The sequence below is a fragment of the Centroberyx affinis genome, unplaced genomic scaffold, assembly GCF_046629955.1.
Source record: "Centroberyx affinis isolate AG114_WGS23_722 - 3 ecotype Tasmania unplaced genomic scaffold, CSIRO-AGI_Caff_v1 ptg000754l_1, whole genome shotgun sequence".
In the NCBI taxonomy this organism is placed as follows: Eukaryota; Metazoa; Chordata; class Actinopteri; order Beryciformes; family Berycidae; genus Centroberyx; species Centroberyx affinis.
Genome location: NW_027279366.1, coordinates 10675 through 33352, shown reverse-complemented (window position 1 = coordinate 33352; position 22678 = coordinate 10675). Strand labels below are relative to the sequence as shown.

At 38.6% G+C, this 22678-nt stretch overlaps 1 protein-coding gene across 5 annotated transcripts in view; it reads left to right on the top strand.

The window, feature by feature from the left end:
• Positions 1-12634, top strand: part of vps8 (VPS8 subunit of CORVET complex) — a 74636-nt gene extending 62002 nt beyond the window's left edge. For all 5 annotated transcript variants that reach the window (XM_071519966.1, XM_071519964.1, XM_071519965.1 and 2 more), the window contains 2 exons: positions 2825-2905; positions 11026-12634. In XM_071519966.1, coding sequence (XP_071376067.1) covers positions 2825-2905; positions 11026-11169 — 225 coding nt within the window. In that variant the 3' untranslated portion in view covers positions 11170-12634. The remainder of the gene's footprint in view (positions 1-2824; positions 2906-11025) is intronic.
• The last annotated feature ends 10044 nt before the right edge of the window (positions 12635-22678 follow it).

Genomic DNA, 22678 nt, shown 5'->3' with positions numbered 1-22678 from the left:
TGTCACACTTAGACTCCCAGACCAGTGACATTTTCTTTTGAAATCCCATGATACTCATGGGGAGAGAGGAAAAAGATTTATGTTTGTGCTGTTGTTGATCATTATTGCCACACGATGGCACCAAAGCAAATGCACATACATCACACTCATTGAGGCGGGGGGATACTGACTTTGGCACAACAACCCGGTCTATGTTTGGAGCCACCAATATGTTACTGTCCAAACTGAACCAAATGGATGGTTCCTCTCAACGTTTCTTCCTGCTGAAAGCTAGTGGGTTTTTCCTTGCTACTGTGCCTAAAGCTTGCTCTTTGGGATTTGGGGTCAGAACACTTCAGAACTCTAACTTTGGTCAGAACTCTACAGAACTCTAACTTTGGTCAGAACTCTACAGAACTCTAACAGAACTCTAACTTTGGTCAGAACTCTACAGAACTCTGCAGAACTCTAACTTTGGTCAGAACTCTACAGAACTCTAACTTTGGTCAGAACTCTACAACTCTAACTTTGGACATAACTCTACATAACTCTAACTTTGGTCAGAACTCAGAACTCTAACTTTGGACAGAACTCTACAGAACTCTAACTTTGGTCAGAACTCTGCAGAACTCTAACTTTGGTCAGAACTCTACAATTCTGCAGAACTCTAATTTTGGACAGAACTCTACAGAACTCTAACTTTGGTCAGAACTCTACAGAGCTCTAACTTTGGTCAGAACTCTACAGAACTCTAACTTTGGACAGAACTCTACAGAACTCTAACTTTGGTCAGAACTCTACAACTCTACATAACTCTAACTTTGGTCAGAACTCTACAGAACTCTAACAGAACTCTAACTTTGGTCAGAACTCTACAGAACTCTAACTTTGGTCAGAACTCTACAATTCTGCAGAACTCTAACTTTGGACAGAACTCTACAGAACTCTAACTTTGGTCAGAACTCTACAGAGCTCTAACTTTGGTCAGAACTCTACAGAACTCTAACTTTGGACAGAACTCTACAGAACTCTAACTTTGGTCAGAACTCTACAACTCTACAAAACTCTAACTTTGGTCAGAACTCTACAGAACTCTAACTTTGGTCAGAACTCTACATAACTCTAACTTTGGTCAGAACTCTTAACTTTGGACAGAACTCTACAGAACTCTAACTTTGGTCAGAACTCTTAACTTTGGTGAAAAAAGGTGCTGTAGTAGGGTGACCAGGGCAGTCCCCAGATTTGGTGCGCTGTCCCCAGATTCCCCCCTATTAATAGACTATTAATATTATTTGTCAGTAATTCTCTGAAATTACCTACCTACTGTATTGTCTTTTTAATCCTGTCTGGATTGACATCTGGTGTTTCACACAATGACTTGAAATGAGTTTTGCCTTTTTTTGTCCTTTGGAAGAGGGGCATGTGAACCACACATATCTCCCTGTATTCCATCTGTAAGTTAACATTTATTAGCCTTACCTGTAATATTATTTTTTAATGAATATTGGATCACAAGAAATATGTCTTTGTGTCCATGTATAACCCATGATTTCATTTATGTATTTATAGAAAAAGTAAATTTGAGTTTATTTCTCAATTTAATATAGGCTAGTTCTCTATTTTCAAAGCCTGTAACCGCTATTGTATTTCTGATGATGTGGAAACCTATCTTGGTAAACTCACTTAATATTTGGGACATCTGTACAGCTAGCAAGGCCAAACTGTCACACAGTAGATACCCCATTAGAAACAAACAAGGTGACATCATTTAAAGAGGAACTAAACCCCAAACCCAAATTTGTGGTGACGCCTGACATCTAATGGTGAAAAGTAGGGTACTGAACTGGCCATCTGCTATTGGCTGATCTTTGGTGCTGGGTGATGTCACACACAGTACAGCAGGTGGTGACATATGAAGCATATTTGCATTCATCTTTTGGAAAAAAAAATTCTCCAATTCCCTCATTATAGCAAGATATTTTCTTTGTAATGAGAGCTTTTCTCATAATTATGTGGTTTCTGATTCGTAACTTCTTATTTGCGAGTGAAGGGAAAATTAAAGGGGAAACTTCTAACCCTGTAAAACATGTCCATACGCACATTTTTCTATGTCATCGTTATTGATATATAACATAATCAACCTGAATGATGTTAAAATGTGTTATTTCACATAAAGCATGACACATTTTGGGATTAGCAACATATTTGGGTTTCCGCTTCACTTGCAAATAAGAAGTTACAATTCTGAAACCAAATTCTACCTTGTAATGTTGAGATCTTGTTATAACATAATTATAATTTTCCTGTAATGTTGTTATACAAGAAAAGATCTTGTTATAATGACCAAAATAAGCATTTTTTTTATCAAGATTAATGCAATATGCTTGGGTAGCTCAGCAATTTGTTAGCCATAAAATTATTTTATTACAAGGAAATAAATCAGTAAACAAAAACACAACCAAATCACCATTATGCTCCACTAGTTTTAATGAATGTTGTCTTTCCACTGCATCCCAGTAACTGGTACTGAGGGATGTGGGGACGGGCAGTTCCATCAAAACCCTTGTTCAAAAAGGGATGCTGTTGATGCACATCAAGGTATATTGTTTATTCTCCCAGTGTCACTGGCATTTTATGAAATTTCAGGGTCATTGTTACCCCTCATCCATTTCAATAGAGCCAAAGTCTGATGTCATTTTGCAGTGCATTCTGCTGCTACATTTGTTTGTTGCACTCTTTGCATTCTTCTACAATGACCTCCCTTCCCAAGATGTCAGGATAAACAAGGTACATCTCTGCATCTGTGATTTGACTACAGTTCCCATGGTTCTTTGCTGTGTTCCAGGTGTTCATAGAGGCGACGTTGGACCCCCAGCAGGAACAGTCCTGGGACCAGCTACGCTGTTTATACAGAGGACCATCCAGGGTGCGCACCATGAGTGTGTGTGTGTGTGTGTGTGTGTGTTTGATGGAGGCAACTAAAGGTCCTTCCTCTGTTCCTCTTTCTTCTCTTGCTTCTTCTACTTGTCATTCTCATTTTGTTACTTCTCCCTACTCTCCTCTCACTCAGCATTAAATTCCTTCTCCTCCTCAGTCTCTTGACTGTGAAAGAGAGATGAATAGTGTGACCAATTCTTTGAACACACTCAAGCACACTTCCCCTTGCGTAACATCTTCGAGAACAATCGAAAATCCCCTTTCCTTTAGTTCTTTCAATCTATTTTTTTCCTCTGTCTACTGTCTTACTTCTCTGCCTGTTGGTCAGCTTTGTGAATTCCCTTTCTTTCATCTTCCCTTTTTCTATGTCTTTCTCCGTTTCCTCATTACTATCCCGGTCAGTTTTCTGCTGTCACATGAGCTGTCACAAGAGTTGCGCACTGTCATAGTCACAGACATACTTACACAGTTGCTTGTATTGCAGTGACAGGATATGGAATTTCAACCGCCTCTTCAGAATAGCTACAGGTCATATCAGATATAGAAGACACTTAGCTCCACCTGATCACATCTGATCACTGTGACTTTTAGCTTCGGTTTTTATGGAACGTTTAGTTTTGAAAAGAATAAAATCAGTGTACAGTTGCACTCAATTTATATTATGGTGCATGGTGCATAAACCTGCATTGTTTGATGCAGGATAACTGATTGAATGAATGCCTCGATTGCATCAATTAGGTCCTCATTTTCTGAAATCCGCCAATTATTATTTTTTTTAAACTTGTTTGGTTATTTCTCACATCCCCTTTTATATCAAAAATATTTAAACATAGGTTGACAGTTTCCTTTACAAGGGGTTACAATTTTTGTAGAGTTTTATATATCAGAACAATTCAGCATGAAAATATGTATAAAAATAAATCAAAACAAATTGAAATAATAATAATAACAATACTGAAAATAACTAACATAAATAACACAAACATATCAAAACTAAACTAAACATGGGTTATATACAAGTTCACCTTACATAGACATACATATTCAGTCCAATATACATAGGAAAATATCCATATTATTTATCAAAAAATAAAATTTCCTGTTTGTTTTGTCTCACTTTAAAGACTGAAATCCGCCAATTAAACTCAAAGAGGAAGCGCACAGTTGCGATGGGGTTGTGCAATGGGTTGCTTTGCGTTCTTTTTATTGGTGTTAAATTATGTATGTGTGGGTTTTGGTTTGTTTTTTATATCTTATCTTATCGTCTTACCCACTCCCAATTCACATAAAACAGCAGTTTCCACTCTAAAGCTCATTGGCCCTTTTAAAGGGAGCAAAGTTAGTTCAGAAGGGAGATAATCAAGGAGAGGTGACCATTATGCTAGAAATGACCATTCATTGCCCTTTAACATTGCACCTATTCTTCCATGAGCTCTCTATACGAGTGTGGCAGTGTGTGGAGTTTCTTTAACCCAGTTTATTCAAAAGTATTTACAGGCGAGGGGTAGCAGTTAAATCACATAGCAGTTTAAGTTCCCTAGAGAGCGAGCCCAGAATAGAGCACCAGATTGTTCTTCATTTTAGCCTCAAAGATATTGCTCAATTCACAGGCAACGAAGCTTCAGAACTGTGAGATACACTCCAAAAATCAGTGGAGATTACCCCCAAGATCAGTGTGACGTTTACTGCATAAAGTAGGAATACTGTGAATCTGTTACATGTGACAGTTGACCCGACCAGCTTCTTGCCAGACGTCCTCAATATATTCACTGCCTAAGTTGCTTTCCCATTTGCATGAGATGTTAGTTATATTGTACATATCAAGGAGGTATAGCAGTGAATAAAATTAACTAAATCTCTACCAGCTTTGTACATCTGGATCCTGCAATTTTGCCCATTTTCTTGGCAAAATTGCTCACATGGCATTTTGCGCTAAGGCCAAAAAGTACAATTTTGGTCTCATCAGTCTAGAGCCGTGATTCTCAACCTTTTTCATATCAAGGACCCCAAATTTAGTTCACATTAGGGCCACAGACCCCCATTTGATGAGATTTTGTCTCTTGGACCCAAATCTGAGAATATTTTTTATTGTTAGATATGATTTTGTCCAGAATCCCATGACTATCTGTATTGCAGGTAGAGAGATAACAGTGAAACTATGATCAAAACAGTCGTTCTTCTACATTCTCTAATTGTGTTAACTTCTTGTAAATGAAATAATGCTGAAGCTTAACAATAGATCAATTTGTTGGGGACCCCTTGGAACCCCCTCAAGGACCCCTGGTGGTCCCCAGACCCCACATTGAGAACCACTGGTCTAGAGAACCTTTTTCCATGTTTACTGTGTCTCCCACGTGCCTTTTGGCAAACTCCAAATGGGATATGAGGCGTTGTTGTTTGTTTTTTTTGTATCTGTGTGTGTCGCGATTTTGACATTCTTTCCATATTTTACCTCTGCTCCAGTTGGACGGGGGTTTATAAAGTCAGAATTCTGAGTTTATTCTCAGGATTCTGAGTTTATAAAGTATGAATTCTGAGAATAAACTCAGCATTCTGAGAATTCTGAGTTTGTTAATCCAAACTAATACAATTTTCGCGTGGCCCTAATCCTCTTCTGCAGTAAGGGGACCTACTATTTCAAAAGCCATCAGGCTTGGAGATTCCCCATTCCTAATCAGTGTATATGTCCTCAAAAACAGATTATTCCATGTATTTTAATGAATACAGATTTGGATTGAAAAAATATTCATAGTCTTACTTGTATCAGTGGATTTGTCAGGCATGCAAACTTGTCAAATTTCGGTGAAATTTGCCGTTTTGAATCCAAAATAGGCCACTTACGTGATTCATGCAGATCCGATGAGATTTTCTTTTTTTTTTTGGGGGGGGGGGGGTCGAGAGCCTGCCTACTCAAAGCGACTTCCATAGAAAGACAATAGAGTGCGAACATCTGATGCTGTGGATGCGCGTTTGGATGCACGTGCATCGACTGTCAACAAAAGGCAGCAAGCGCCTATAGAAATGGAGCCAATCAATTCGCTAGTCACAGTCAGTATTGCCAACTTGGCGACTTTGTCACTAGATTTAGCGACTTTTCAGAACCCCCTGGCGACTTTATTTCTCAAAAGCGACTAGCGACAAATCTGGCAACTTTTTCTGACCATGGGGAACAATGTTAAAGTGTTGAATCCCAAAGCATTTGCCAATAAATTGGTACGGCTGATGCCGGTTTGCTCTACTTGCTTGTCATCCAGAGAGGTCTGATGATCACAGCGCTTCCCACACACAGTGTAGCCCCCCTCCCTCTGCTGCAAGCGGAGACTGTAGGATATATATTGATATGCAAATTAGCATATGATGTCATCCGGCGACTTCTAGCAACTTCTTGAGCAGCCAATAGCTACTTTCCTTGGAAACAAGTTGGCAACACTGGTATAATTGTAATTAGTTGTGTACCTGGTGGGGCTGCCCTTTGTTAATTTGCACTTAATAAATTAATACTTTGTACTTTATTTTGCTCAATCTTGTAATTCTGATAGCTTGTGACCAGCACCAGAGTAATCCTAAAAGTCATCAGAAATTAGCATTTAGTAGCTTATTTTTTGTCTTGCCAGTGTCTTGGAGGGTGTAGAGTTAAATTCTCCTGAAAGTCCTGAAATTGTCCTCTCCAGCTCTGGTCGGTTCTTAAGAGCTTCTTTCTTTTGTGCTGAGATGTACAGAGGGATATAATAGCACCTCCTATGCCTGCCACAGGGTAGAGGGGCTCACCTCTAATGTTTCATTCTCAATCAAAAAGGTTTTCCATTTCTCTGTAATGTAATCAGCTAAAGAGGGACTGCTCACAATTAAGAATTTAGCTGCCAGTGTCTGCATGCGTGGTCTATGTAAGCGGGGAAGATTGCTACACTCATAGGGGAGTGATCAGTGAGAGTCTGATTGCCAATTGCCCATTCTTTGATCCTGTCTAGTCCTATTCTAGATGACAGGAAATGATCGTTCCAAGAAAAGACCCGATGGGGCGAGGAGCGGGAGATGAATTGAAACTGGAAAACATCAGCTTTGTCAGCAAAATGAAAGTATCCAGCTAACGCAAATGAAGACATTTCCATTTCCTGTGGAAAACATTCGATCTTTTGCATCTCTTGTCGCTTCACAGACTGGCCAGGGCTGTCTGCAGTTTATTGAAATCATGTTATATGGTTTCTAGTTATTGCGGTCCTTAAAATTAAAATCGTTACCCGTGGTTGCCATTCGGGGGCCACCAACATGCGAAAATTGCATAGACCTTTAAGCCTCTCCTTTTGGCCTGGGACATGGTAGGCAATAGACTAAGGCAAGCTGGCCACATACCAAGTTCTCTGCTTAGATAGTACAGGCACCGGCTTCCTGGAGCCTGTCTGAGGTTAGACACCAGTTGAAAAGAAGATTGTACACGCATTGTCTTATCTTATCTTATCTCAATCTTAAAGCAATATTCCACTTAGTTTTAACATGGGGGTTATTCGGCACTTGACCGCCATGAAAACCAGAATATAAAATACTCACCAAGATCAGATGCAGCTGGATGAGTTTGTCGTGTTCAGATTTTTACTTCCCATTCATTTGCATGAGGCCACGAAAATAGACTGAAAACTGACATTTAACACGTTGGTGAACAGATTCAACAACGCACACACACACACACACACACACACACACACAGTAAGTCTGCTCTGAACCTCAACTGCTGTTAAGGCAAGGAGTTGCTATGTGCTAGCATACAGCGATACAGTATGTTTTTATTATGCAGTAATGTCTCTCAAGTCTGCTTTATTGGCATGACAGAAAGGATCTATGTTGCCAAAGCATTTGCAAAGGATAAAGTCAAATAAGTAATGGATAATAAACAAACAATTCTACAGATTCTATATACACCAACAATAGCATGTAAAAGTATTGAAGATGGAGCTGCTCTATTGGGGTTTTATCCCAGCTTCTGTAGTCACACTTCATTAAGGGACCGCAGACTTCAATCTTCAATCTTAAATATGTATGGGTGCTGTTGTGTGTTATTGCATTTTCCCCAAGTGTGAATTGGTACTTCTTCCCTTGAGATCTGGCTTTCTTCTGGAAAATCATGATTTTTGTTTTATCCACATTTGTTTTCAGTGGCCAATTTTGACAATATGTGTATGGAGTGACAGAGTCTGACAGAGTCTGTAACAGACCTCCTGCTCTTCCAAGGAAAGTCCTGGGATGTCAGATTTCTCTAACAGTGCTGCTAACTCAATATAAATATTAAAGAGTGTTGGACTCAGGCTGCAGCCTTGCCTCACTCCTCTGATTTGGTTGAAGTATGCTGTTCATTTTTGGCCAATTTTAGCACAGCATTTTGTTTCTGAGTACACTGAGTGTATCATATCATAGATTTTACATCCAACACCACTTGGAATGAATTTGAAGAGTAGTCCTTTGTGCCAAATAGAGTTTTTAAATCTACAAAGCAGGCAAATATTTTCCCTCTGCTTTTTTCATACACATGCTTTTTGATGGGAGTGTGGAGGGTGTAGATGTGAGCTGTTGTTCTGTGTTTGGGTAGGAATCCTATTAGACATTTGTTGAGTACGTTGTGAGTTTGAAAAGAAAGTTCATAGTCTGTTGTTTATTATACTACAAAATACTTTCCCCAGATCACTGTTCACACAGATTTCCTCTGTAATTATTAGAGTCAAATTTGTCCCCGCTCTTATATATAGGGGTGATTATTCCTTTGTTCCAGATCTCGGGGAATTTCCCAGAATTCAGAATAATTTTAGAATAGCCAGTTGTAACTTGGGACTGCTGTATTTCAGCATCTCAGCTCTGTAAGTATTGGTGAGTCCAATTGGTTTTGATTACTTTTTACTGAATCTTCCAATTTAGCTAGTTGGTTTACCATTTCTTTTTGGGTAGGATTCAAGGTGGAATATTCTGGGTTTTCATATAAGAATTCAAAATATAATTTCCATATGTTGCCATGTTTAATGGCAGGACATCTTTAATGTTTTTCCACAGGTCCCAGAATCTATTTTGATTTGCTGCATTTTCAATTTTAGTTAATTGCCTGGACATGCAAGTAGCTTTTTGTCCCATAGCATTGTTTTATAATTCTTGAGAGCCAGACAGTATTGAATTGGAACCTCTTGATTTGCAGGGTCTCTGTGTTTTTCATTTGACAGCTTCCTCAAGAGTTTTCTGGCTTTCATGCAGTCATTGTCAAACCATTTATCTATGGCTGATTTATTTACTTTTTGGCCAGTGGTCTTTTTTTTTTTTTTAGGTTTGACATCTTTGCTAATTTGTAAAACACAGCATTCAGTTGGTGGGTGGTTGCACTGATATTGCCATGACCAAATATCAGGAATTGGTTCAGTGTTAAAAAACTCCCTGTTATCTCTTAGAGACTGTTAAGAATTCCGGTGTTCCCTAGAGACTCAATTTGTCAGCTTGCCCTTTAATTAGAATGATCACGTGATACAGGACCGCTCATAATTAGTTTTCAGTTTGCTCCCGACCTGCAGAGCATTAAGTAGACTGGAATACAGCTCTTTAAAGTGTCGTTCTCCTTTTCCTTCCTTATTTGTGAGATCCTGTGTGCGTCTATATGAACAAACCACACACATATGCAAAACCACATACCTACATATGTAAATGGAGCATTATTTTATCACAAACCAAAGGATTACTCAAAGGGACTGAGATCACAGTAACCCATACTCTAGACTTGTATTGTATTTTGTGGTGGTGGCAATTAAAGTAGATCTTTGGATTTAGTCCCTGGATCTATCTATCTATCTATCTATCTATCTATCTATCTATCTATCTGTTAGCTGGTGCAGCTCTCTCGGACATAAAAAGCCCCTTAACAGATCCGCTGTTCTTCCATTTGTCTCTTTGTCTCCGTCCCTCCTCTGCTCCCTCCTTCCATCAGCTTTCCCCCTCACTCGGTCTGTTCTCCTCTCATTCTCCTCTCTCTCTCTCTCTTCCTATTTTCGATCTTCCTCTTTCCGGCCCGTCGATGTAGCGGTGAATGAAAAGAAAGGTGCAATACGACAATCATTGTAAGGCAAACAGTCAATAATATAGTCAAAAATCAATTATACCCAATCTTCATATAACCTACATGGGTTTGATACCACATGGTTTATATTATGAATTTATGGAATAAAGATTTGTCTCAACCTTGTTGCAAACTCGATCAGCGTATCCATTAGTCTAAAGTAGAACCTTACAATAAATTAGCTAAATTCAAGGCCTTAAAAAGTGTTCAAAATCCTAAAATCCAGTTATTAGAGGTCTTATTTTTTCACCATGTAATGCAAAATTTCTTTGTGCTAAATCTTCCAATTTATAGTTTCACAACTTTCATTATCTATGTTAGGCTGGTTTTGATAGCGTTGTTTCTTTATGTTGTTGTATAAATTGATCTAAAATCCAGTTCCATGTAGCATTAAAAAGGCTTTAAAAGTCTTCTATCTGGCTTTCTGAAACCTGCAGATAGCCTGTCTATTCCGCAAATAAAAAGGTGGGTAAACTGAAAAAAACCTTTAATGTCCCCGAGGGGCTTTGCAGACAGTAGTCCAACACAACACAATACAATACAATACATACAATACATCATACACAACACAGCACAAGATCCATATCTCCTACACTGTCACCATGAATCATGGAAAAAAGAAAGACGCGATGACATCCGGGGTTATAGTTTGTTTAAATAACCATGTTTACAAAACAAGGTTTATCCTCCATTACATTCCTGCCTCTGCTCCATCACACCATCTGTTCTTTCTCTGTTTTTACTTTCTATTCCTACCTATCAGTCCTCTTTTGTTCTGCATCTCTGTCATGTCACTGATGCAGGTACTCTACATAATGATGTAAGTGAGTGCGTGTGTGTGTGTGTGTGTGTGTGTGTGTGTGTGACAGGCACTTGCATGTGACCAGAATGGGAATGAGACCAGGAGAGAGACAGATAAAAGGCGATGGATGGACGGATGAGAGAAGGGAGGGAGGAATAATGAATGTGGAAGAGGTGTTTTCACACTTGTTAATTGTTCTCCTCTCCCTCTCTCTCTCTCTCTCTTCCAGTTGGCCATCCTTTCAGAGCTCTCCCATTGCCATAGCAACGAGAAGGCGGGGCTTCTAAACCCCGCCCAACCGGGAGCGGGAAGCATTTTCCACAGCGAGAATTTCCAGCTCAAGCTTTCCCCTCCGCCGCTGGTCGAAGAGTGAACCTCGAAATCCAGAGCAAACTACAGGCAGCATTTCAAAGATGTTTTCTGCTAGCGGGATCGAGTTTATCAATGTACAAAACCAAACTGTTTCCGTTTTTTTTCTGTTTTTCAAAGCGTCGTTCTGGGTGTGATGACATAAACGGGCCATCTGATGCGTTGAAACAGAACTTGTTTCCCTCGTCTGTCCAGACTGGTGTAATGAGAATATTGGAAACCTTTTGGAGTGTTAAAAACGCTGTCAGGACCGTGCAGCAGAGCGACCCTCCCTTTAAATCCAAGAGAAACTTGCTTGTACTAACTACAAGCAACTTGGTCCATGGGTCTCTCTATTCTGACTGATCGCAGGGGACAGAGGCTCCGGTCGCATCTATGCAGCGGTAAATCACATATTTTTCGCCGCTTCGGTATCGACTTTCTTAACGTTATGTTCTCATGAGTTAACGCAGGTAGCTAGGGAAGCGCTGATTAGCTAACATTAATCTAAAATAAACAGAAAAAAACCTCAATAGATGATTTCAGAGCTCACCGTTCGACCCAAACAACGGATGCGACCGTTCTCCAAGCGTCGTTTATGAGCCGTTTATTTCTGTCGACTTTCAAATAAACAGGTAACACTTTACAATAAGGGTACATTAATTAAGGGTTAGTTAATGCTTATAAGCATTAACTAACCCTTAACTAACAGTTAACTAATGTGTCTGGTAATCATTTACTAATGGTGTTCATGTTAACTAAGGTATTGGTATAGTTAGGTAGGTATAGTTAACATGAACACCATTAGTAAATTACACATTAGTTAACTGTTAATTAAGGGTTAGTTAATGCTTATTAAGCATTAACTAACCTTTAATTTACAGTTAACTAATGTGTCGTAATCATTTACTAATGGTGTTCATGTTAACTAAGGTATTAATTTATACATTATTTAATAGTTTATAAAGATGACTATTAAATAATGTACCCTTATTGTAAAGTGTTACCGATAAACGTTGTAGAGAGCTGGGGAGCTTTTGAACAGCTGGAATCGACTACAGTATGTGTCCGTTCTGCATGTTACACAGGCAGAATTAATGTTCCTGAAATGAAAGGGAAACAAGGAAAAGCAGAAATCTGATTGGCCGCTGACAGCAGAGGACCGCGAGAAAGTGGCCGACTTTTCTAAAGCCGATAAGCTTGTTGACCGTCCATACAGCAGCCAAGCTTCCCCAGTGGCTCGGAAATGAAAAAACAAAAAAAAAATCATCTTCCAAATCAACACTCAGTTTCACTATGCTTATCAAACACTATAACTTAATGATCACAATTTCAGCTTTTCAATGTTTACGTTGATTTTCAAATGTCACAAAAATATACATTCTCTGCCGGTATGATTCATATTCATTGATTATTATGCTGCAGTTTTTTGTGCGTAGGCGAACATGTATTGACAGCCCATTGTTTCTAGCGTACATGAGTGATCACAAATAAAAATCAGTATTTCTAACATTTCATTTGCCATTTGTCTTTGTTTCGCTCGTTCTTTAGCCACACACACACACACACACACACACACATTCAGATACATGCATGCGTCCTGTGTTTTCCCTCCAGTGTTCCTACATATCTTCTGTATGAACACACACACACATTATCACATTAATCTCTTTATGTAGGCCACCTAGCCCTAGAGAGAGAATATTGATTTCACCATCACAAACATTTCCACACTCTGAAAGTATTGCAACTCTCAACACACGCAGAGAGACGGATGCATGCACAGCTGGACTGCTGCAGTGTGTGTGTGTGTGTGTGTGTGTGTGTGTGTGTGTTCATCCTGTATGAGTCATCTGGAAGCTCACTGCAGTACAACACATGCAGGGGAAGAATGTAGTTTCTATTGAAGTGGGCTATGTTGTTTTTGTAGTTTAGTATTCAGTTATTGATGTTTAACATGGTCACAGTGTGTACTCGGTAACATTATGCTATTTTAAAGCTGCACTAGACAAGATTTTAGAAGCACACCTGTCTTATCAGTCTAAATCAGTGGTTCTCAACGTGGGGTCTGGGGACCACCAGGGGTCCTTGAGGGGGTTCCAGGGGGTCCCCAGAAAATTGATGCATTGTTAAATTTCACCATTATTTCATTTACAAGAAGTTAACACAATCAGAGAATGTAGAAGAATGACTGTTTTGATCATAGTTCCACTGTTATCTCTCTACCTACAATACAGATAGTCGTGGGATTCTGGACAAAATCATATCTAACAATAAAAATATTCTCATATTTGGGTCAGAGAGACTCATCAAATGGGGGTCTATGGCTCTAATGTGAACTAAATTAGGGTCCTTGATATGAAAAAGTTTGAGAATCACTGGTCTAAATCACAAAGTGTGGCTGCAACAGAGACAAGCGTCTCATTCCCCCCCAATGAGATGCCAAATTAAATCACTGGTGGGCGATCCTCTCCTCACAGGAACTGACGAATCGAAACTTAATAGTGAAATACAAAAGTCACTCCGTCCAGAGGAAGCTGGACACACCAACGATGGCTGAATACCTTCACCGCCTCCACACCACCGCACAGGAAGAAGAAGACAATTACACCGGAAGTCAGAAATTCCCAGCTGCATTCCAGTGTACTTGGAGACTACTTGGAGGAAAACGACTTCCGACACGGAAAAGTGCAACAGAACGGTCGTTCAAGTCGGAGTTCCCGGTCGGAAAAGATCCATTCCGCCCGAGTCCTCCGACATAAACACAGCTGACGTCACAGCAGTATTGCGTCACACATGGTGAAAAGTAAACTGAATTCTCTTTGTATAAATTTGTACTTGGCCAGAGCACCCTGCTCAAAGCACAGTAAGCACAAAATGAATGGGGGTCAATGGGGGATTTCACAAAATAACAAACCATTGCAATTAGAAGCCATTATTGGGCTATCATTTCTATTGTAGTGTCTGTAAAAGATAGACATTTCTCGAATTCATTCGATATATACCATAATTTTTAATCACCCATTTTAAAGAAACAATGGAAGAGATAGGGAGGGGCAAATCTTCCATTCAGGGAAGTCTTCATACATTTGTTGAAATCACCCTCTTAACCAAAAACAATTGACCAACATTCTTGGTAAAAATTAATAAATACGCTGGCTAACCATGGATGCAGAGACTGGCTGCAGCATCAGTGTCGACTTAAGTGATGTCAGAGCGGCCGGATATGTCAGTCACTAGTCACTATTGGTTAGGGGAAAATCACCCCCCCCACACACACACACACATAGAAAACGGCTAACTAGGAGGCAATCTCAGGCAGAATAATGGAATAATGAATAATGCCATCAATTTATTTGCATAGCAGCTACACAAAGCATTGTGTCTGCGCCTGTAGAATATCCCATCCCGTGTGTGTGTGTGTGTGTGTGTGTGTGTGTGTGTGTGTGTGTGTGTGTGTGTGTGTGTGTTTCTGTGCAGCATGTGTTGTAAGAGGGGAGAGAGATCATAGACAACTCTGCCTTTTAAATAGGAACGTTTTAATTTTGGCTTTAGAGTTGGGTTTGGGCTTCAAATGTTGCATTACAGAAATTCTTGCCAATGTACTGTACATCTGGGACTTTTTCACACACACACAATCAAAATACTATGCAGTGGAAAAACACACTACACACACATTAAGCGTCACACTTAGTATGTTAAGTATGAGTAGCACCCAGTTTCGAACACAGGACTTCAAATTGGTTCCATCCCACTACTATAATTGGAGTGTTTGTGTGTTTGTGTGTCCCACCATGGAGGAGAGGAGAAGAGTGGAGGAGAGGAGAGGACAGGAGGAGAGGAGAGGACAGGAGGAAAGGAGAGGAGAGGAAACAAGGAGAGGAGGAGAGGAGAGAGGACAGGAGACAAGGAGAGGAGATGAGGAGAGGAGACAAGAGGAGACAAGGAGGTTATAAATTCTATTTTAACTAATTCAAATCCATTTTGACCTAAACTACATTTATTTGCAAAACATCATAAAGGACATTATTCTTCTCCTGAGCCATAGTAGATCTGAAAACAAAATCATGAAAACTGAATCATAACCTTTTGAAATTGCATAGAGGGACTCAAATGGACCTTCATCAAATAATGCCAGAAGAAAAGGGGCGTGTTTGTGTTTGTGAGACCATTGCATTTAATTCATTTTCTTTTAAATCAAATTTATTTGTTGGTTTGTTTCATTGTTTTTTTTTAGTTTTTTTTTTATTCTATGTTCTTTTGATTGTTTGTTTTATTGTTTTTACTCTGTGTGCTTTTGCCTGTTTGCTTTTATTGTTTTTATTCTATGTGCTTTTGCTTGCTTGCTTTTATTGTTTTTCTCATTTGTTTCTTGTGCTTTTTCCTCTGTACTCTGTAAAGCACTTATGGAATGTGCTTTATAAATAAATTTGCCTTGCCTTTTCTCGCCTTTTCTTCTAGCATCTTTATCTGATGAAAGTCTGTTTACATCACGCTCATTAGACTTAAAGTCTGTTTATTTGTCCAAAGTAATCTCAAATGAGCAAACCATTTGGGAAAAAAAAAAAAAAAAAAAAAAAAACGACACTTTTCATCCTCCGTACTGTAGGAGAATCGGCCCTGTGTTACAGCACTCTATGGGCGAGAGAGAAAGAAAATCAATGTAGAAAGAGAGAACAGAATGAAAGAGTTGAAGAAAGAAAGACAGACTGATCCAAAAAAGCTTCACAAATCAAAGAGAATCCATGAAGAAATAGCAGCTATACTCTTGGAAAACAGTTGACAAAGCTGTAATATTAGAAACCAGCACTTCTTGCCAACCCTGATTAAGGTTGGTTTTTAATATTAAAGCTTTGTGCGTTGTGGGTTTTTTTTTTTCCCATTCCTTTCCGTGTGAGTATGGGACAGTGTGGTAATGAGAGATAAAGAGGAGGAGAAACTCTAATCAGCCGCTCACAGTGTCTCTCTGAGAGCCACCGACACTTCACCGGCTGATTACCCCGAGAGAGAGAGGGAGAGAGAAAGGGAATGAGAGAGACAGCCAGAGAAAAACAGATGATATGAGATAGATGGATAGAGAAAAATATCTGTTTGTTCTTGCTCTGTACCTACTAACCTGGAGGACTTTTTGACTTCACCCAAGATTAATTGGGTGGTGTTTTGGTGATGTTGAGAGAAAAGAGAAGCAGGCATAAGAAGAGTGAATATCAGGTCAGGTGGATGTGGGAAAACATTTAAAGAGATTTCACGTTATTGCATTATTGTTTGATGCTGTTGCATTATTTAGGCAAAAAAATTGGTCGATTTTTATGTCAAAATCCAGCTGTGGGGCTGCAACAGAGAAGAGTGTCCCGTCCCCACTAACTGAGACGCCACAGATTCATTCCATTTGTCCAAATTAATTTCTGGAATCTTAAGAATTTGTCGCATGTCATTCCTCTCTCTCTCTCTAATATTTCCTATTTTTAACTGTCTAACTCAAGATGAAAATGCCCCAAAAAAAAAAAAAACATAAGTTGCCATTTTACATATGGGGTGATGCAATATAAACTAAAAAATACATCACTTTTACCATGAGTTGTTGCACGTAAATGTCACATCTTGGTAACTTGGGGATCTAGAAAATCTCAACTTTCCCCGTCATATTTACCCCCTTGTTTATATGCTCAACTTGTAATTATATTTCCAGCAGCACCTGAAGGCAGCATAATAGCTAGAATGTCAGCTATGAGGCAACATTATGATGCATGTTGCACCGTCAGTTCTAGCACAACCAAAATTAATTAATTTGTGGCATTTAATTCATACTTTTGCGTTTTTGTTCTTTTCCAGGTTCATTTGTTAGGCCAACTGGGTTCCAGTTTATGCACAACACAATCAGTCTGTCGTTGTCAGCTCAGTGTATGAAAGGTAGAACGTACCAAGTTGACGGGGACAAAGATGGACTCATGATGTGATGAACTTGCCCCCACAACAAGACAGTGAGGGTTTGCTGACCAGATAGCGAGCTAACAAGCTGGCATTTAAACACAAAATCAATCGGATGGATCGAAATGATCGGTTCCCAGTCAAAAAAGAAAACAGCAGCGAAATGGGTCTTTAAAGGAAAAAAGGCATGAATTAATGTTTTTCTGAAAATATAATTGATTTTTGCTTTACATTGGTGGTTGTTTATGCCTTATCATTGCTCTTTTTATTTGTCACTATGTCACTGATTATAGGTCTCCACATGGATGGACTGAGGAAAAGACATAGACAGGGTTGCCAGATGTAAGATAATTATCGTATTTGTACGATAATTTTAACCACTGTACGATATATGATCAATAATTCCAAAAATGCCCAAATGTACAATAATTTTGCCATTTCAATAAACCCACAATGAAACCTTGTTTGTGATTTGTTTGAGAGCAACGGTGAATTTGCTTCCCAGATCAGTGTATTCACCTATACCTTACATTAGAATGCAGAAGAGTACCTGATCCTGGATCTACTGTGAACCCACCAATCAGTGTAATTACTGGTTGAGTCAAGGTAATGAGTATATGTGCTGGTGTGTATTGTGATTGGATAGCACAATGCCATGGGATGGTTCCTATTGCAAATGCATATGTATTTGGAGTAGTGTGAATATAGCCTTGTAATGGTGTTTATGACAGAGTTTTGCCATTCAGTGTAGTATCCTGGCCCCTACCCAGATTGTTTCAGTATATTCAATAGTTTTTGTTAAAATGCAATAATATCAAAGTCACAGTGCATATTGCTAGCCTGATTCCTATGGAGAGAGATCGTCCCGCCCACTCTTCAGATTTGATCAAGCGATTCAGAGAGTCTGGTGTTGCTCTATTCAACGGTAATATCTAGTTTGGAAAAAAGATTGGGCCAATCAGCACCTTTGTGAGCGGGACTAAAGTTTTCATTGGTGTTTCCGTATATTAATGTTTGTTGAAATCGTTCCTTAACCAACAGATTGTCTTTCCAAAGGCAATATTTTTGTCAAAAACTGCCAACATTCTTGGTAAAATTAGTTATGTAACTGACTGACTAACATGGAGGCAATCTCAGGCTGAATAATGGAGCAGCAAAATGGCCATTCAGTCTGAATATCAGGCTATGATATTGCTATATTTTCCATCTGGCAACACTGGAGACAGATAGAGAAAGGGGGGAGGAGAATTTGTTCAACTGCCCTTTGCTATCTAAAATATGGTTAACAATACAAATCACTGGAAGAAAAAAAAGATAAAGAGGGGCTGCAGCTTCAGATCAACATATTTTCAATGGGAACACAAGAGATGAGAAGAGAGATGAAGGGAAAGAGGGATGAGAGAGAGAGGGATAGAGGTATAGAGCTGTAGAGGAAAGCATTGGACTGCAAACGACTGTTTTCTTTGGTTGCATAGGAAAGAAATTGCTGACATCATCATCATTATTATTACTATTATTATTATTGGCTTCATCTTCAGTGATGGCAGTACAAAACAAATGCAATGAATACACAGGCCTTTTTAAGTTTTAAAATAATTTAATAATAAAAATAAAAGATAGACAACAGTATATAATTATGATTATAATAGGACTAATAATAGAAACAAGTTAATGGTTGGTTTTATCTCCAAGTTGTAAAATGCTGCATCACACAGCTGGTTTAGAGCCAATTCACTTCATTTTCCACCACTTCAGGAAGTGGATTTTCATAAAAATTAAAATTTTTCAAAAATAACTTTTCATTAAAAGGTATTCAATTCAATCTATAATGAAGGACATACATTAATTAAGGTGAAGCACCACAGGTGAATAGGAAAAGAAAGTCCTTTCATCCTATTAGAATGTCATTTTGTGGGTCCCATTTTTGTGAATCAATAATCTTTTTCTTTAAGTTATGGATGACAGATATTGGTAAGAAGCACCCCTTAATTTAGTCCAGTACAGACTCTGGCTTATTCGCATTGTTGTCTTAATCATTTTTGATGTGCATGTAAATTTGTTCACTGGTTGATGAATTTATATCAAAGTGAAACAGGCAAGCATAACATGATTTTGGAGAGCTAGGCCAAGGTGCAAGCATAATTTTTCATACAAAAAGTTTTGGCCCAATTGATGTCATAATGAGCAATGAAATTTAACCAAACGCAGGCAGGCTGGAAGAAATCTGCTTGCGTCCAACAAAATGACCACTTTGCCAACGCACTGCACATGCACCAGCCCTGAAATATAGGGCCCTATATGTTAAATATGGACACAAATACAAACACTTTTTGTGTTATGACTTTTATTTGTTTTGTTAACAAATTATTTTATAAAAAATTTGCAAATCCGTTACACTTTTTCTCAGTGGATAAAGTCATTTTCCTGTTTCAATCTGATGAATAATTAAACAGTTGGTTATTTGCAGAGGGATTTGTAAGACTTTCTTTTGATGAATTATTTACACAATTCTATATATGATGTAAATCAACAATTCATCACTATTTTTTGATGTAAAATACCCCAGTAAATAGAAATACTTCTCAATGTCAATTACCAACTATTTTTGCTAAGAAGCAGCAGGTCAAATGTATCTACAAGTTAAGTTGGAAAAGTGGTTTGCATACAGGGAATATGGCATTTTAAGAAAATGTCTGTTAAAGTTGTTTTTTTTTAGCTAATTTGATTGGTGTACTTGATGCAGCTGGTATAAAAATGTATAAACTAAATTTTAATGAAACTAGGCATAGAAAAAATTATATCTCAAATTTGACCAATCCAGCTAAAGTAATTATTCTCATCTGTGCTGCCTCACAAGAATGTTCACATATCAGTTTACATTGACCTGATGGAATTGACTCTGAACCAGTACTGCTCCCTGCTGATGTTTCTGTTTCTATCAACAATCAGTTTGTGCTTTAAAAGTTTGTTGCAATATACTGTCAAGAAGCTTTCAAAAAGAGGAACCTCAAATCCACATGATATATAACCTATAGATCGACTTTTGTATTGATATTGTTACTGTCATGAAAATCTTGTGAAGCCAATTTTGATGTTTTTCATTTGCTTACTTGAAGTGAGTTTCCTCAGTCCTCATGTGACCCATGTAGCCCACTCACAACATCATTCACAAAACAAGAATTATTCTGTATTCCAAATTGCTTATGTATTTTGGAGCAGCAGCATTACAATAATAACCAACCACACATGGACTGACGGCTTCCATGTTGCTGCAACATCCTCCTCCAACTTTCACATCATCTTCTCAGAGTCGTATGACTGAGTTAGTTTGGTTTCAGTCAGCTGTCCTTTTAGTCCAAACCTCTTCAGTCCCAACTGACTCTTAATTTTAAAATGATTCTTTATGTGTGTACTATGGTAAAACCCTATAAGCCCTATGACATCTACTCTAAAGCCATTGTTTTAAAAATGAAAGTTATTTGGGATTTCCTGAAGGGACAAAGTTTTCATCCAGCAACAGCGGCTCTTATCTTTTAAGATGATGATGCATTGGCTTTTATGAATTTTTCAGTGCAATGCAGATGGCCAATATTGCCCTCAGAGGGTATGGCAATTGAAAAACTGGGACAAAATCAATGTGGATAACAATGTAGGCTACAAGGAAGAAACAGAATAAGAACTGCTGGCGTTTAGATGCAGTTCCTGCTACAATGTAATGATTGTCAGGAAAGCACTGGCAAAATTTCTGAGAAAGCATTGGCAAAATTTCTGGGTAAAATATATCACAGGTACATGAGGCTCTTATGTAAACACAAATTGTATTTTTCATTAAGACAACATGTAGAAATCAAGATAAAAGTAAAATATAAATGTAATGAGCTGTATATTAATATTAGATATATAAATATAATGTATTATTGGATATTAACAAAAGAATCACAAATCAAATTTTGATAAATGTACAACAAAAACGGAAAACTAATTTCACACACAACTGTTCCAATACTTTTGCCACTGACTGTATGTTTGTATGTATATGTGTGTGTATCAAACTAGAGTGGAACCTCGTTTATCCAAACTAATCTGGATGGACATCATTCAGCTGACTGCTGTGATATTCATGAGGGAGTGATGGAAGGTTTTGGAGACAGAGAGGACAAAATGCTGGATTCACATTTAAAAAGTCTGACTTCATGATACTATATGTGCCGTAGTCTGACTTCATGGTACTATACGTGGTACTATATGTGCCGTAGTCTGACTCCATGGTACTATATGTGCCGTAGTCTGACTTCATGGTACTATATGTGCCGTAGTCTGACTCCATGGTACTATATGTGCCGTAGTCTGACTCCATGGTACTATATGTGCCGTAGTCTGACTCCATGGTACTATATGTGGTACTACATGTGCCGTAGTCTGACTCCATGGTACTATATGTGGTACTATATGTGCCGTAGTCTGACTCCATGGTACTATATGTGCCGTAGTCTGACTTCATGGTACTATGTGTGCCGTAGTCTGACTTCATGGTACTATGTGTGGTACTACATGTGCTATAGTCTGACTCCATGGTACTATATGTGCTATAGTCTGACTCCATGTTACTATATGTGCCGTAGTCTGACTCCATGGTACTATGTGTGCCGTAGTCTGACTTCATGGTACTATGTGTGGTACTACATGTGCTATAGTCTGACTCCATGGTACTATATGTGCCGTAGTCTGACTTCATGGTACTATGTGTGGTACTATATGTGCTATAGTCTGACTCCATGGTACTATATGTGCCGTAGTCTGACTTCATGGTACTATGTGTGCCGTAGTCTGACTTCATGGTACTATGTGTGGTACTATCTGTGCTATAGTCTGACTCCATGGTACTATATGTGCCGTAGTCTGACTCCATGGTACTATATGTGCCGTAGTCTGACTCCATGGTACAATATGTGGTACTATAATATGTGCCGTAATCTGACTCCATGGTACTATATGTGGTACTATATGTGCCGTAGTCTGACTCCGTGGTACTACATGTGCCATAATCATTTGAGAATTGCTGTGTTTTAGTGTAAGTGCCATGTTTTTCAGCATTTTAGATGCTGCAGTTACTGTTTTGTCCCCTGGGTAATTGCTTTGACATTTTCCTCTTCTCTCTTCCACTACAAATCATTCATGTGCATGCTGACGCACGCTGACGTGGGCCTATCCAAGTTTCTGTTAGCACAGTGATGAAAAATGAACTACCAATTTCCCCAAAGTGTCATATTCCTGCGGGATTCTTATTTTTATTCAGTCATTTCTTCTTTATTAGATGGTACAGTTGAGAGAGACAGGAAAGGGGGAAGATGGTACGTGCCTTAGACCACCGAGCCACCAAGACGCCCCAATTCTGCATATATGTACAATTTCAAAAGCTCAATATTGCAAACAGTTTTTTATGTCACTTGGAATTTTTTTGTGGATTAAGAAATTATGCAATAATAAGTAATAATAAAGGCTCAATCTCATTTCATAACAGTTGAGAAGTGGCTATGATAGTTCTGAAATGTGGTCTATAAATATCTTTCCACCATGAACTCCAGGAATGTATACATGTTTCTAAC